Source organism: Lissotriton vulgaris, chromosome 1_2 (genome assembly GCF_964263255.1).
Source record: "Lissotriton vulgaris chromosome 1_2, aLisVul1.2, whole genome shotgun sequence".
Taxonomy (NCBI): domain Eukaryota; kingdom Metazoa; phylum Chordata; class Amphibia; order Caudata; family Salamandridae; genus Lissotriton; species Lissotriton vulgaris.
Genome location: NC_141686.1, coordinates 367,610,940 through 367,628,575, shown reverse-complemented (window position 1 = coordinate 367,628,575; position 17,636 = coordinate 367,610,940). Strand labels below are relative to the sequence as shown.

At 45.4% G+C, this 17,636-nt stretch overlaps 1 protein-coding gene across 1 annotated transcript in view; it reads left to right on the top strand.

The window, feature by feature from the left end:
- The first annotated feature begins 2,199 nt into the window (after positions 1 to 2,199).
- Positions 2,200 to 17,636, top strand: part of LOC147736909 (uncharacterized) — a 64,165-nt gene continuing 48,728 nt past the window's right edge. Inside the window, exons 1-2 of the mRNA XM_086952724.1 lie at positions 2,200 to 2,601; positions 2,650 to 3,427. Of these exons, the coding sequence (XP_086808850.1) occupies positions 2,200 to 2,601; positions 2,650 to 3,427 (1,180 nt within the window). The remainder of the gene's footprint in view (positions 2,602 to 2,649; positions 3,428 to 17,636) is intronic.

The following is a 17,636-nucleotide window of genomic DNA, read 5'->3' as shown; positions in this document are numbered from 1 at the left end:
GTCCCTTTGTATGTCAGCTTCACAGAAACGTTCAATTTATAATTCACTCTCACACTGTTGCACCAACTGTGCGACACAACAAAATTAAAACCTTAATGGAGGAGATTGATTCACGTACCTGCCCCCTTTAGAGACCACTTCAGCACCTAGTATTATTTAACACAGGGGGCTCTCCACTTTATACCCTGAGACTTCTGCAACTTCCTTTTGAGGTGACTAGATCTGGCTAGCTGTACAACGTCAATCCTGTAACAAATTTCAAACAACTGAATCTCTAAGTTGGTCCAGTGCCTCTGCCATTACTCCCCACTTAGTTGTTAAAGGTATGGTTCCTGCCACTCTTAAAGTCACCACAGCAAATCCAGATTCCTTGGTTTTAAAAAGTTATTACTGATATTGTTACTTTCTTTTGCTCTTAGCTGGTGGAAAGGTTTGTAGAAAAACCACTTTCTCAAGGACACTAGGGCATGATTTTGTCCATCACACAATACAAAGACAGTGCCTCTACCGATTATGGATGAGCTTAAATGGGAGCAGGAGCCAATGCTTTGTTCTCATTAGATCTCTCTACTGTCGTCCCACAGTTGAGTACTCCATCTTGGTGAACCATGTTGAGGCTTTGGGCATCGGGTGCTAGGCCCTAAAGAGGTTCATATCATTCTTTACAGGCTGAACATGTGTCGCCAGATTGGGCAACTTTCCGTCCAACACATTGCATGCAATTTCAGAGTGACCCGTGGGTCCTCAATCTCGCCCCATTTGTTCACCAGCTATGTAATCCCACTTGCTGAAGCTTTACTTGAGAAAGGTGTTAGAGCATTTATGTGTTCTGACGACCCCCAGATCTTGCTGTGTCTAGACAGTTAACTCTCTTCTCGACGCACATTCCACCAAACAATGCCTGTCCTATGGCAGAGGCTGGGTTGCAATAAACTAAAGTGAAATGTAGCGAAGACAGAAGTTCTGCTTGTTAATGGCCATACTGACTTATGGCTTGATGCCTACTAGCCTTCGGAGATGGGCGCTCTTCCACTTTTTGCTCAAAATGTGTAGAGCTTGAAAGTAAAGATCAACAGTTCTTTCTCGGTCTGGCAAGGTCTGTCAGTCGTGTCATTGTCCATGTATCATATTAAACGCCAGAAAGAGGTTGCCTCTTATTTGACACTAGAAAGCAGGTACCTTGTAGCAGCTGCATAGATTGGGTCCAGTTTGGACTAGTCGAACATCCTCTACTTACAGTTTCCTACACTCCACAAGAATGTTTATTTTGAGAGCCCAAAACATGGCCAATGCCTCCTTCTCAGTAGTGGAATGTCTACATTCAGCCTCCGGCAAAGCCCTAGATGCTAAGGCAATCATGACTTGCTTTCCGATCATGCCGCTGTTTCAGTTCCACTCCTGGGCCCTTGTCTCTGGCGTCCGAAACAACGCAATGGGGCAAAACTATGTAGACTGTGAGCATTCACAAGACTCTCCTTAACATCTGCACATTCTTCTCGCATTCCCTACTCCACACATAGTCTGCACCCTTCCTCAGCAGGGCTCACATGGCACAAGAAAATTAGGTACAAACTGCGAATAGAAAGTTTCTCACCAAAAACGTGAGTGCCTCTTCTTTCTTTATTGGTCTAGGTATTTCTTGTGTGGCTTTAATTGATTCATCTTTGGGGCAGACCCCATTAGCAGAGATTACGTGACCTAGGTAGCACAATTCCTGACCAGAAAATGTGTATTTTTATCTGGGAATTTAAATCTATTATTCCTCAAGGCTCAATATCATAGGGAATATCTATTATGGTAATGCTTACCACATTTTAATTTAAAAAAAATAAAGAATTACAAAAACGTAATAAGTCCGTTAAATTATAGGGTTAGATTTGATGAGGTCATGCTGATAAATTTTGAAGCTTAACAGATCAGCTCTGGATAGGGAGTCCTCTCTGACAAGGCAGAGCGGACCTGCATGAAATCTCACCATATCACGTAAGAGCAGCACTGAGGGGGTTTAGATGTGTAGCAGGGTAACTCCTGATGTCCTCAAGGACCGCCTGACCTTGAGACAATTTAGTTCTTTCGAGCCATTAGCTGTGGTGAGACAGGAAGGAGTATTTTGACCTAATTGTCCTGTGATAATGTGTTGTCTTTTCTATTTTCTTCCCCTTCACAGACACCTGAGGACTTGAACATCAGAATTTCAGAATGGAGAAAAGGCAGGTGCCAAGACAAAAAGGAGAAGTGCAGTGTTCACCTGAACCCGTAAGAGCCGCACTCCCTTCTTCTCCTATCCATAATGGGCCGTCTTCAAGATCCCAAACTGATGCTCAGAGGGACTGTGAGATGGAACCGCTACCGGGGAACCTGCCTAACATGATCCTTTTATCTATGTTGGAGCAGATAGAAGCCAAACTGGACAACTTGCAGAATACCCTAGAGGACGTGCCGTCAAGAGTCGCTGGGCTCATGGAGCAAATCTGGAAAGAAAAGGGTCTAGATCACCTTGAAAATGGGGCAGTGTCTTTGGAGAGGGTCAGTCCGGTGATGGTTAGAGATTGTCCTCTCAGCAGGTCCCCTCCGATCAATCTTTCAGTCAGGGCCAAGGAGGTGAACCAGTACCCTCAATCTACATCTTCACCTGGTCGTGATCCACAGCCGAATCAGTGTCTTCAACCTCTGTCTCCTCATGGGCATGAACCACAGCAGAGCCAGTGCCTCCAACCTCTGTCTCTGGATGGCCCTGGACCACAGCAGGACTATACTGGCTTCAGGTGCCCTCCTCCAGATGCTCAAGTTATCCCAGGTCTTCCACCAGTGTTTGATGGCCATGAACCACAGCAAGACCACTGCATGCAACAAGAACCAGAGGAACACATGAAGAAAGAACCATTGTATGCAGATAGTTGGGGCGCACAACAGAACGTCTGCCCTCAGCCACTGTTTCACAAGGGACATGAGCTACAGCAAAACCAGTTCAGACAACCAGTGCTCCCAGATGAACTCCTAAAGCAAGAGTTGTTGTGGTTTGAGGGTGAGGGTCAACGGCAAAACCTCTGCAGACAACCAGCATTTCAAGAAGACCAGAGTCTGCAGCTCAACACATGCCTGCAGGTGCTCTCTGGTGCACATGAACCACATCAGAACTGCAAGACCGAACCAATGCACCTTGAGGCACTCAGTCCAGATCGCGGCTATAAGCTAGAACCACTGAGTCCTGAGGACTACGATCAGAACTACAAGCAAGAACCACTGGGCCCTGAGAACCGAGATGAGAACTCTGACCTACAACCAACATGTGCTGATGCGCAGGGCCCATCTGGAGCCTCATCATTCCTGCCACAGAATGCTCCTGATACTGATGGAGCTATCGCTAGAGACCCATTTGAGAGAGGAAATACAGACGCAGATGGATTGCTGCTCAAAGCCATCCCAGGTATTTGTTTCGTACTGAATGACCATGCAGAATGTCTACTCACTTGTACAGTTCTGAGGGAATGTAACATAAAATATCTCCAAAGTGGATCTGCCCAGATTTTTAGTAAGACCTGCAGGGGGGCCAAATCTGAGTTGTGTGGAGTGGTATCTTTGGGGGCCTTGAGTACACCAGAAGCGTTCATGTACCTGGTATCTCCTTTATTTTCGCAAAGGAGTTTCTCCTTCCCGTTCAGTGATAGGCTAAGAAATGGAACTCTGCACATGAAAAATGACCTGAAATATGGTCCGTGCATGAGACGCCCCATTCCGGGCTCAGGACCTCTGAGGAATTATGTGGCAGAATCTGTGATTCAATCCAAGCACCGCTATACTCACCATCCCCTAAGTGTGAGATGTAAGTGAGGTGTTATTCACCGAGAGTAACATTGCCCTTTTTTGTTGCTAGTGCAGACTAAAGCACTTTAGAGATGGGACTGGGTCTATGTGATCGGTGAGTGCACAGATTGTAGGAGGATTTCTAGGGCAGCCAGGGTCTGCCGCATAAAAGGGGAGGAAGGCAGTGTGAAGAGGAGAGGTGATCTGCAAGTCAGGTCTGTAGTGGCGGGATGGGTGGGGTAAGGTCCGCTGCACCCCAGAGCCTTCGGTGAGAAGTGGTCTATTTCTGTGGTGTGTAGGTACTTGTAAATAGAACTGGGGGGCCTGCAGGTCAGAGAGGGCCAGTTGTATTATAACATACTACATTGTGTAGAACAACGTACAAGGTCAAGGGAGTTTCAAGATTAAGTGTGGTCTGTAGGGTTATGTGCACAGTACAAGGTGTTCTGAATATCAAGCTGGGTTAGTTGTATTACAGTATACATGATAGGGTGATATATTTTATTATGTTTATTTTATCTAATATGGGCCCCATTATTAGGCCTCAGCTGTGTCTCCATAATGTCTCCTATTACATTTCCCTCACTTTTTCCTCCCTCTAAGTCGGCAATATCAGCGATAAAGGAAACTCTGCTGAAGGGTGGGTGAAGTAAATGGTGATTTCTCTGAGATATGTGGAATTACTGCAGAAATTTGGCTCTGAGATATGTGGAATTACTGTGGAAATTCGGCATCTGATTCCCCCAGTCATTCCAGAGTACTATGATTGCATAAGTTTATTATTGCCTCTGTGATCATGTTTATGCGAACAATAGCTTTAGAATATCACATGCATCTTTTGAAGGTCAATTCATCTTTCTTCCTTCTTTAGATAGCTATTGTGTCTTAGCCCCTCTTTAAACACTTCAGTGCATAGTATGAAGTCCAAATCATGCAAGTTTCTGCCTCTCTGCACAAAATGGTGCAGTGCAGTGCGTTGCGATAAGCTGTAAGCATAGCCTGACAGCATCTTCCACTTTGATACCGGCCATGAAAAGACCCTGATTGACCAATCTGTTCATCCTCTCTGCTTGGCCATTACTCTGTGGGTGATGAAGACTAGCACATTTATGCTTGATACCTGTTCCATCCAAATACTGCTTCATCTCCCTCAAGACCAATTATACACCATTATCCGAAACCAATTCACCCTGAAAACCCCCTCTGACACGTACAAATCGTACCTGCAACCAATTTGACATGTAGTCTTCAAGCACAATGGCAAATTCCTGATGCACAGGAAGCATCTGAAACAGACCTAAAAAATCGTTACATTCATGGTCCCGTACTGTCAGGTAAACCCACTTCTGTCATAAGCAGAGCTGTGTATATCGGTGTTTTATCATTTTGCAAACAACTGGTAACTCTCACTAATGAATTTTTCCACATCCCTGTCGATGGCAGGCGACCAGTATTGCATTGTCAGTAGTTTTTTTTTCGATATCACAGCTAAATGTCTCACCTCTGACAGTATGACATTTGCTATTGGCTGTGCCTCTGTATTTTATAAAGAAAGAAATAAAGAAACCAATAAAGAAGGAACAGAAGATCTATAAATTTCATGATCTTTTCTTGCTAATTATACTATTGAGTGCACCTCTAAATATTTTTGTAATTCTTACGTATAACAGACATCCTTGGCAGTGGATGTTGAGAGTGGTTGCACCACAACAACTTATGAAACAGAGGAAGTTAATGTGCTAAACCTTGGTCTTCTGCTGTGGGCTTTGTTTTTGACATTTGCTATTGGTCTGCAGTTTTCACAACAAATCGTTTTTCTTTTGGCCATTCTTTCCTCATGAAATGAATCACTTTCAATAAAATAGAATCTTCATCCAATGTCTTTCTCTACCTTTGCCCACACACACACAGACACACACACACACACACACAGACACACTCTCTACCCAGCACATACTTGCTGCAGTACATTCCTTATCCTCACAGTCATTCTCTTTGTTCTTATGTTCCACATCTTCCTGCCCTCAGGGCAGTCGGGGCAAGCTATCAGTATTTTTGTTCCTATCTCCTGCTGTGTGTTCAACCTCAAAATGATGTTTCAAAAGTTTCTAACTTAACCTCACCAACCTGGCAGTAGCCTGCTGGTGTTCTCATTAATACCATTCAAAAGAGGTTGATTATCTGTTCATATTCTGAACTTGGCCCCACATAAGGATGACTTGAACTTTTAAGTTGCCCTCATGCAGTCCTACATCCCACGCTCAATGGTCGAGTGTTTACGTTCATGTGGACACAGTGTGTGTGATGCCATTGCACATTCCTCATTTCCTTTACCTTGAGTCACTACAGCGCCATTTCCAATGCTACCAGTATCATCAGTGATAGAGCACTCATTGCCTGTTAGATATGGACTCAGAAGTGCTGCATTGAGCAGTTTCCCCTAATCTCGGCAAATGCACCTTCCTGTCCCCAAATCCCTCAATCATTCTTTTTGAAAAGGTTGTGAAGTGGTTCCGCAATCACCGCAACATTTTCAGTACATTTTGAATAAAATGCATACATTCCTGTGAGGAGGACCCCGAGAGTAGGGCCCTGAACCCCCGTTACCGGTCCTGGAAACCGGAGATACCACGGAAAGCCAGGGGACAGCAAGGGTTCACCCGTTGCTCCCGATCTCCTCCTTGTAGGAAGAAGGAGTTGGCTTTACGGAGAAGGACCAATCAGGAAGGCCGACAAGAAAAGAAAAGGCGGAGACGGAAGACGCGGAGTGTGCATCGAGTTGTATTAGCAGGATGCCAGAGGAGAGAAGAGGGAAGAAACGTTGAGAAAACGGGACGACGAAGGCAATGATAACCCGGACGAAGGAGAGGAGTGGAGCGAGGATTGGTGGATCCCCACCTCCCCTAGGAGGTGTGAAAACGCCGCCGCAGCTCATGAGAGCTGCAGCTAGGACGGTGAGTGAACAAGGTGAAGTGTGGGCATCAAGCTAGCAGGGGAGAGCATATTGAGGTACAGGGAGGCAGTCAAGGGGTGGTTGTACTGCACCAAAGTGAGCCACATATTTTCTTTTCTTTCATGAGGATATTTCCTTGGTGTCTGCCTTTATTTTTCTTTCACCATTTACAGATTTCTTGGGCCAATACTCGTCTCTGGTATTCTCCTGAGTGACTCGGCTTGAATTACCTACACGGGGGGAGGGCCGCGTTAATTAGGCGTTAACCCCCTCTTCATGCACAACGTTTTGTGGTGAAGGACACGATCCCAGTCTCTGCCTCTCTCTTTATCTTTCATTTATGGCCGTGGCGTGCCAGAACCAAAAACAAACCACAAAAATATTTCCTTGCAGTTAAACAGCACTCCCATGCAGCAACTTCACGTCGCACAAACAAAAACACGCTGGGGTTATGTTAGAAACAGGTAGTGTGGTGCAGAGCGGCTCAAACTCCGGAGGAAATGTGTAAAGCATCATCGCAGCACACACAGGCGACACACAAGGCACACTACAAAAAGAGACTCCACACCAGGTTAGGTGAAAAACAGCATGTGTATTGTAAAATAAACACATCAGAAGGGAATCACAGGTGCAGATAAACTGTGCCAGCCGGCACCGGGGAATAATTCACAGGGGGACTATATACAGGGCAGCGCCAATCGGGCCGCTGCCAGAACCATCACAAGTCCAAGGATAACTGAAAGTCCATAAGCAATAACGTCTCACCGGCCGTACCTCCTGGTAAGTAGACATGCACTTGGCTTAAATCCCTTTAAGCATTTGTCAAGGTAGGCCTAAACATGAAACCAGCCACGTAGGCATTAGGGAAAAACAGTAGCATAAAGGCATTAATCAGGAAAACACATTACGCATACCTTCAGGCATAAGTCATCGTTGCCGTAGCCTGGAATGGTAACCTCATGTTAGGCATAGTATGCAGAACACCAGCATTGCAGCCTTAGGGGAAAAGAAACCCTTAGCACTAGGCATAAAATACACAGTGGTCAGACATAAAGCCTGAATCAACACCTTAGGCCTACCGTCACAGTGGACCTGAAAACACGAATACATTAGGCATAACGGGTGAGCATATTCTGCACATCCTTAGGCACACCATACTCATTCTAAACCATGGGAGCATTAAATCACCGTAGATTTGGCACTTTGTGCAGGACCCCCACAAGCTAGCATTAGGGTAAAAGCATTGCCAGCATTAATGCATTAGGCCTACAAACAGTATGAATAACCTATTAGGTGGGAAAAGCATTAGGCATCAACCTGTGGGCATAAGCATAGTAGGCATGAAGCCTTCTCATTAGGGTAAAAACGCTAGGCAACATCACCTTAGGCATTAGCAGATGCATAAGGCACCTGCTGCGGTACATGGGGCTTAATCATATTAGAATGGGGCATACACATGAAGCATTTCATCAAGGCGCACATTCGGACAGAACATTAGCACAATGGTGCATCCCTAGTAACCCCCAAACATCCTGTAAGCATTAGGGGGGAAAGAAACCCTTAGCAATATAACCACATGCATTAGGCATAAGTAACATTAACCCCTTCGGTGCTCATCACGAGCTCAGCTCGTCAAGGCATATACCTCTCAGGTGCTCATGACGAGCTGAGCTCGTCATGACCACACCCGTTTTTATTATGGCCCAGCACAGGAGAAGGATATCATCATCAGCGATGGTGTTAACAGTACACTTTATGTAAATACACCTGGAATAGCTGCCCCAAAGTTTCAGACTCGCTTCTGGCGCTACTGCGCCTGGGAGCCCCTACTCGGAGGCTCTCAAATTACCAATGGCCCAAAATCAGCACTGCAAACCGGAGGGAAAAGCATTTGTTATCATCCTAGGTACAAATGCATTATGCAACAATATTATGCAAGAAATCATATGGGGCAATAGGCCTCGCCAGCATAAACACAGTTCGCCCCAATCAGGGGCACAACACTCTGAAACTGGCCCCAGGCCAACTGGCCTCTCTCCGGGGCTCAAATGCCCTATATCCCGCAAAGTCAGGGCTTGCTGCAAAAACAGCAAAAGCAAAGTGAGCAAAGCACTGGGGCAGGGCAGGAGTGTCTCTCACTCCTCTCTCTCTTTTCCTGAGGAGTACAATGCCCCCTAATACGTTGCAGCTGCCCACTGTCAACCAAGCAGGCGGGGGGGAATCCCACACACCGAGATCCCCTCGTAGCGCTTTAGAATCCCGGCACTGCAGACGTCCGCTCCTCTTCTCCTGGGCACAGTTGTAGCGCCTTGGCAGCAAGCAGAGCACAGTCAATGCGAAGGGGAATGTAAATATAGCACTTTGACAGCATAGCACTGCAGGTGTCAGCTCCTCTTCCCCTGGCACCTTGAATATAGCGCTTGCAAGGCACTAGGCCCCACTAGAAGCTTCAGGGACAGAAGATCGCGTAACTCTTCTGGTAATCAGGAAAACAGTCCCCACCAGACACTGGAGTGCAGGCAGAGCAGCACAGTCACTTCGAATATGGCACTCACCAGGCGCTAGGTGACTCACAGTTCCAGGGTCCCACCCGTGGGAGTAGCGCCCACGCTCCTCACCTCCTTGGAGTGAAGGCAGTCAAAGTATAGCGCTCATGAGGCGCTAGGACAGCAGAGCAGGCAGGCCAGGCTGGGCAAGATCAGCAGACAGTGGGCACTCATCCATACAGGACAGAAGCTCCTCGAAGCAGTCATCTCCCATAAAGTGGCACTCCTCCTGAAGTAGCAGTCTTCACTCCAGCAAAGGCTCTCACTGGCCCTGTGGACAGCAGAGGGGTACAGATGGGCTCAGGAGCCAGCACACAGGCTCTTGCGGCGATACCTCCTGGCAGTGTGTCCCCTCTCATTCCAGTCCACCCTCAGTCTGAGCACATGGCATCTCTACCGCTCTACATATATCTTCCCACCTACCAGAAAGAGCTGGAAGCTTCTAGAAGGTCCATGGCAGTTCCAGCCTCCACTGTCACTGCGGGGAAAGTGTAGTGCACCTTGTCACTTCAAACACTAGACAGCGAACCCACCTCAGGCAGGTGGCACAAGCAGACAGAAATTGCGTCCATTTTAAAAGTGACATTTCTGCAATGGTGAAAATAAAGGTGCATAAACTATTACACAGCATTTATTATTTTCCTCTCACACCACGCATGGCATATACATTTCCTACCATGGGGAGATGTCCCCTAAAGGGTGGGTGTTCCTAATATAACTATGTAAGGCAGAAAGCACGCACACTTTGCACTGGTAACCAGCGCCAAAGTGGCCAACATCCTGAACCCACCAATTCCATCACAGCGAAAGTGCTAGGGGAAAGGCAAAAAAATTTGGGATGACCAAGCAGGGCCAAGTCCAACAGGTTAGTTCCACCAAACGAGAAGAATATCCTCCTGTCAAAATCAAGGCCTATTTATAATTCTTGGTTTGTGGATTTAGCACTTTATTTTTAAAATAATTAGGAAAGTTGAAAATTAGGGAAAATGCAATAAAAGGACGGGTTGCAAAGTCAGATTTGCTTGCCTGAAAATTAATTATTTGTAATACCCCAAACAGCTGTTTCAAAGCTTTTTTGTTTCTATAGCATGCAGCCATTTGTTACTACTATGTAAATGCATGTGGGTTCATCAGATGATGTCATTCTTTTGTGGTGGATCATAATGAGTCCAAGCAATAGAGCCTGGCCCTTAGCAGCTAAGCAAACTAGAGGGGAGCGGGTGAAATGAGAACTATGGCAGCACGTATCGCAATGTATTATTCGATGCTCTGTTCCATTGCAGAAGAGCAGAACCCTATCTATGAATATATCGCTTGGGACTCGGCAGTGAGGGTATAATTATACAATGCAAGCCATTGCGGTAATACCAGAGTGAGAACCTCAGTGCGCATATGATTTCCTACATTCACATATTGGCCACGTGTACACAGCATTCATACTGGATCAGATCCTCTGATATATTCAGTTTCACAGACCCAGTGGGCTCTATTCTCAAAAGCAGGCATTGCTCAATTAATCCGGAGTTTGTATAGTGCAGCTCTTCACCCCTGAGGGTCTTAAGGCACTGAGTGGAGGGGGGGGGCTTCTGATCCCTCTGGGCGTGGAGGCTCCGTTGAAAAGCCGGGTCCTGAAGTCCTTCCTGAATTGGATCAGCGACAGGGATTGCCTGAGGTAGGAGAAGGCTCTTCCTCTGGCTTTGGTCTTGTGGATCCGTGGGACGGTGGCCAGGGCAGGTTGAACGGAGTGAAGTCGTCTGGCGGGTATGTGTAATGTGAGGCAGTGGTTCAGGTATGCTGGTCCTATGTCGTGGAGAGCTTTGTAGGCATGTGTGAGGAGCTTGAAGGGGATTCTCTTGATGATTGGGAGCCAGTGGCGTTGTCTGAGGTGCTGATATGTGGCTGCAGCAGAGGATGTCTAGGACCAGTCTGGCTGTGGCGTTTTGGACGTTCTGTATTTTCGTGAACTGTTTTTAGGTGACGCCTACGTACAGGGCGTTACAGTAGTCAAATCTGCTGTGACCGTCTTTCTAGGTTCTGTGGGGATCCAGCTGAATGTCTTTTGAAGCAGGATGAGGCTACAGCGTTGTTTTTGTGGTTCTTTGTGAGCGAGGAATCAAGTATGATGCCGAGGTTGTGTGCATAGTCTGTAGGGGTGGGAGGGGTTCCTAGTGCGACGGACCATCAAGAGTCGTCCCAGGCTGAGGGGCGGGTCACAGGATGAGTACTTCGGTCTTGTCTGAGTTGAGCTTGAGGCAGCTGTCTTTCATCCAGGTAGCAACGACCTTCGTTCCGCTATGAAAGTTGAATCAGGCGGCTGTAGATTCGTTGGTGAGGGAGAGGATCAGCTGGATTGGTTGTTGGCGTAGGAGACGATGTTGAGTCTGTGGTTTCTGACAATGGCCGTGGGGGGGCATGTAGACGTTGAAGAGGGTGGGGCTCAGGGAGGAGCCCTGGGGCATTCCACGGCTGATCTTTGTAGGTTCTGAGAGGAACAGGATAGTCTGACACTGTGTTCGGCCGGTCAGGAAGGAGTGGATCCAGTCCAGTGCCTTGTCGTTGATACTGGACTGTTCCCATTGGGCGCAGGGTCAAGACTAATTTGCATATGGCTCGGTCCAAACTGAAATGGCATGGTGAGCAAAAAACTGGATTTAGGCCCAGATCTCTGAACTGGGGTGGATGTATGACTTTGTTCTGGATTCTATCCATCAATTGTTCTTTTTGCATTTGTCACCCTGAGTGGGATGGGTATGCCCAGACGTGGGTCCCGTGCTCTCCATGCCACTGGAGTCAAGCTATACTGGCTGATGAGGGGTGAAACCCCAAAACTAGTGCTTGTTTCCAGTCCATGGAGGACCTGGCCTGGCAGTTCGGGCTGGACTGTTCCCATTGAGCGCAGGGTCAAGGCTGATTTGCATATGGCTGGGTCCAAACTGGAATCGCATGGTGAGCAAAAAAACTATGGATTTAGGCCCAGATCTCTGAACTGGAGTGAATGTAGGACATTGTTCTGCATTCTGTCCATCAATTGTTCTTTCTGCATTTGTCATGGATACCAGCGTCCTGAAATCTTGTGATTAGGTGCGGTGGGAGATGTTGTCGAAGGTGGCCGAGAGGCCCTGTAGGATGAGGGTGGCGGTTTCGCCCCTGTCGAGGAGGAAGCGGATGTCGTCGATGGCGGCGAGGAGTCCGGTCTCGGTGCTATAATTGCTTTGGAAGCCGGATTGGGAGTTGTTCAGGACATAGTTCGCTTCAATGAACTTGGAGAGTTGGGCATTGATGGCCTTTTTGATGACCTTGGTAAGGGGCGGGACTAGGGAGATAGGTCTGAGGTACTCGAGGTATGTCGGGTCGGCAGACTGCTTCTTCAGCAGGGGTTGATCTTGGCATGTTTTCAAGCGGCAGGGAAGGTGGCAGTTTTGATGGAGCAGCTGATGATGCTGCGGCTGCTCAATGTAAGATGTGGTACGGGAAAGGATCTGGTGGTGCTCTGCAGTGGATGCTCTTTATGGTCTTGAGTGTGTCATCTGTGGGGAGTGGAGTCCAGTTTAGCATGATATGTTGGGGTAAGGCCTTGTTGTGTGCGGTGGTGGCAGGTGTTGTGGCAGGGTCTTGGGTGTCCAAGCTGTTGTAGAACTGCCTGATCTTGTGGTGGAAGAATGTGCTGAGTTTGTTGCAGAGGTCTTAGGGAGGGTGAGACGTCTGTGGTCTCGCTGTTGGGCCTAGCAAACTCCTTGAGAATGGCAAAGACTTCTGTGCTGTTGTGTGCGTAGGCGTTGATTCTGTCTTTGATGGCCGTTTTTTTGTGGTTTTAAGGAGAAGGTGGTGTGCGTTGACAGCGGTTTTGATGGTTGCTTGGGTTTCTGGGATTTTGTTGTTCCTCTATCTCTTCTTGAGTTGTCTGCTGGTACGTTTGGACTTGTGGAGGGCTGAAGTGAACCAGATGGCTTTCTTGAAGTTTTGCCTGCCTGGTGTCTTCTTGAGGGGTGCTGGGGTGTCGGCTCAGTTGGAGATCCTTTGGTGACGGTTGTGTGCTGCAGTGTTGGCATCTGCTGGTGGTGTGATCATGCTGAGAAAGTTGACGAGAAGTTCTTTCAATCCACTACACGCCGCCGGCATTGATCAGTCCGGGATTACGACTCTGCACTCGGAGGACACGAGTGAATCACCAATACATCTCGTGATTATGACACGGTTATTCCTATACTCTTCCTACTAATTACAAAGGATAGAAGATATGGACTTTGCGTTTTACTGACATATTTGGAGAATCATTTTGAATTTTGCGAGATACCCTTAAAATAACTCACGAGTGGATACTATTTATGGAGTAGGAATACCACGTAGAATTTCATTGCGCATTACTCATATTATATGCCCTGACGAAGTCAATTGGTCTCCAGACCAAGACGAAACACGTGTAGGCAGCGGCTATTGTATGCTTTTTTGGTGAAGATTGGATATACCCATGAATGGATAATAAAAGTAGATAAAACGAAAATACTGTGAATCATTGGACTTAATATTTGGACTTTAACATTGATAAGTTCCTAGCTCAGGATATACGCCGATTTTCCTGCGAATTAAACCTGTCCGACTCCCATGAAATGTGTGCAGTGTTGAGGACATGTTACCAAGTGTGGATCATAAACTATCCTGATAGACATAACTTCTGGGATTCAACAAAAAATTATTGAAAGACCTGAGCACATGGGAAAAAGAAACTAGGAGAAGAAATAGGAATCAATAACCACTTGAGGACAAAAAGTATAAACTCCTTTCATTACTAAAGCAGGAACATCTACTCCCTGTCAGTATCTTCAGACCGGCTTTGTAAATATTCTGTACAACCCATCCAGGCTGAGAGATCAAAAGAGGATTCATGGCTGTCCAGATTCGAACAACTTACAAAGGTGGCATCAACCATATCATTCTGCAGTTTCAACTGCCGAGACCGTTAAACAATTCACAATGTTTTGAGATGGTTTATTCAAAAGAAAAAAAAAAGACAGCATACATCTTACACAGTAAAGCCAATTCCATCTCCAACAGACGGTAAAAAAAAAACACTGTTAGGGTAGGAGTATTTATGCAAGCCACCCAAGATGGAAAGCAGCACCCCGTTACATGGGAGAGCCAAAGCTGGCAATTTAAAACAGTAGGTTCAGCCATTTGCTCCAAACCCTATGGCTCCTCGTGGGACAACCATGTTCCTCCTGGGCCACGCACCAATCCACTCCCTGGTGCCACTTTCGCAGGGTAGGGGGGTTGGGCTGGGCCCAGGCCGCTGCAATATCTCATTTAGCCACAGCGACCGCCGTTCCCAGAAAATGTTTGTCCGCTCTAGAGCCGTCCAAACCTTGAAATACACCCAGGAGAAGACGTATGGGATCGTGTGGAACCTGGCGACCTAAGGTCTGTGTGAGCTCAGATTCCTCCTCGGACCAAAAGGGGTCAAGGCCTGGGCAAAGCAAACCATATGGTAGAAGTCGGCTGGAGTTTGGTCGCTATTTGGTGAGAATTAAATACCCAAAAACTAACGTTCACATACATTACAAAACAAAGCAGATTGTCTGATAAAGACACTGTAAGGCATATTTCATCTCATTCTGTGATGTGTTTTGTGAGGTCAGTTGTGTCCTGTTCTAGTGTGAGGGGTGAGATTGACAACTAGACAAAGGACACTGTTGCAGTGAGCTGTTTGCCAAGAATGACTTATTTTATGCAATAAAACTTTGCTAATAAACCAATCTGCCTGCCTGTTCCATGTGGTGATGAGACGGGAGATACTTCAAACTCATCAGTGCACTCAGAGTGTCTGTTTTCTATCTTTGTGATTATTCTGTCCCGGAAGAGGGTGGGGAGGAACTTTCGCCCCCGCAGCCCTCCCACCACCAGCCCCTCAGATGTGAGGCATTTCAGTGTGTAGTTTGCTCTATGACGGTGTTAATTAGAGTAGTGCAAGCGTTACAAGTACAATTTGCACTGTTGATGGTGGCATGTATGTGTGTGCAATGATGAGATGCCCTGGGGGCAAAGTAAATGATGGGACTAGGAATTGGGGGCCTCAGCTGAAGCTGTGATACTGGATTATTGTCAAGAGCAAGCCAGCGGGTCACAAGATTGTTACAGCTGCATTGGCACATTTACGGCATATCAGCCAGACATAAAACTTTATTCGGCTTACATAGGCTCTAAAAGTACAAGTTACAAGCATATTAGACTCAAATTTCATTTAATAAAACACATAAATAAACACATTCAGGATCTCAACAAATACAAACATGGAATAAAATGTTGATAACTTAAATCCCCGACCAAGACCAAACCCAACCCATTAGCAGTATCTTTTCCTAATTATAAGTGACCCTCTAATGAAACTGATCACAGCAAAGCAAGTCTCAGGTGCGTTGAGGTGTTGCAGAAATGTAAACCGTCCCTGAAAAGAATTAAAACTATGAGGAAATAAACAAACACGTTCTCACTGATTTATAAAGTGCTCAGAAAAGCAGAAAGGGCGATGTGCTTTGCCGTAACTAAGGGCAGGAGGAAGGCTCTCAAACCAAGCCCATTGATGTGGGAAAGCAAAGAGAAAATGCAGGGACCACAATCAAAGCCTGCTCAAATAAAACCTATGTTGGGCCTTTCAATACAAGAGAAGTAAAATCCCATACAAAAGACAATCTGGAAAGCATTAGTGAATACAGACTTTCTTGTGCGAGCCCTTATTTATTTTAGGTTTATATGTTAGTTATGTATGTCTATTCTAGTAAGTATTTCGCTCGTATTATTATGTTGAGAGCTTTATTGAATGACACCATTCCATGGCCCCTTTTTATCTATCTCCTTTTCCAATTTAAGGTTCATCGCTTTAAATCTATGGACTCCTCACCTAGTCGCCCTAGAGATTTTAGAAGGCAATATATGCCTTCGAATCATTTTTTAGAGCGCACGTTGATTATGTAGACTTTTTAATGTATAGTTATGGACTTTATGTACTTCTTATCTGTATCTACTTATTTACGATATTTTCATTACCTAGAAAAGTACAAAAGACGTCGATTCATACAAAGCGATATCTTCACCATCAACTAAAAGTGGCGCTTTATGCATCCATTAGTGCCTAAGCTGTGTTTTTATCCATGTGTGAAAATCAACAGTTGCGTCACCGTGAGAATTAAGATATTAGGAAGAGTTTATCATAAAACGAATGCAAGTATTAACTATATCCGAGGAACAGAGTTAGTTTGGATTCACCAAGGCTAATCAAATCCATGAGGGTTTCCCTACATTAAAACATTTAAATTTCTTCCTCCGCAGACGTTTGAATTAATAATCCATATGAAAAGAACTATCTTGTACCATTTATTTCATACAGTTGAAAGTTGTCTAAGTAAGTACCATTACATGCCTGGTTATATCTTAAATTAAACTATAAATTGACCTTAGCACTGACATTATAGATATACATCATGGTCTTATCTTTGGTCATTGCTATGTTTGGCTCTGATCACTTAAAATCTTATACCCTGTTGAATGGTTTGAAATGAGCACTGAAGAAACCTATTAATAATAAGACTTATTTTTAGTAGTCTTTCTTGTCTATCTAGATGTGAGAGGCAATGAAAATATTCCTTTATTAACTGTACAATTGTAGGTTCTGTATCCAAAATGTAATGATTTTAACTGTTTTCTATACATGTAATACATTAAATATTTAATGGTCTGATTGAATGCATTGTTATCCTACATTTCTTTCAGGTAATACGTGGCAATTCCTGAGGAAGGCGCTGGTCGCCGAAACGCGCGTCGAATTTGAATTGATTGTTGTGCCACTAGCTGTGTTTTCTCCTATTGTATTACTTTGTGATTTGATTTAGGACTATTGTCTGATTTGATCTGTATATTTTATATGGAAAAAAGTCTTTTTATAGAACGTATAACTTTGTTAATAAACAATCAAAACCTTAGTTTTTCTTATGTATTATTTTAGCTGTTAGTTTGTTTGCCTCTCCTAGATGTCATTGTACAGACAAGACAATACAATTGCCTAGGTGGTTATTTTTCATATAAATCCCAGCTTGTTGTCAGATTTTAAACAAGGTCATTTGCCAGAGAGGGAAGCTGAGCGGCTTGTTGCTGGGCATACGCTGTGCCTGGTCCTAAAATGGCGGCTTTATCTGATCTCTAGCTGAGCGGGCAAATTGGTTGGGGTTATTAAAAAGCTCTAAAGCTCCCAGCCTACTAAAAGAGTGCTTAAAATACCCTTGTTAAGGAATAACCAGAATTATCCAAGGTCAGGCATTCCTGAAGAATGCATTTAGAGAATCCTA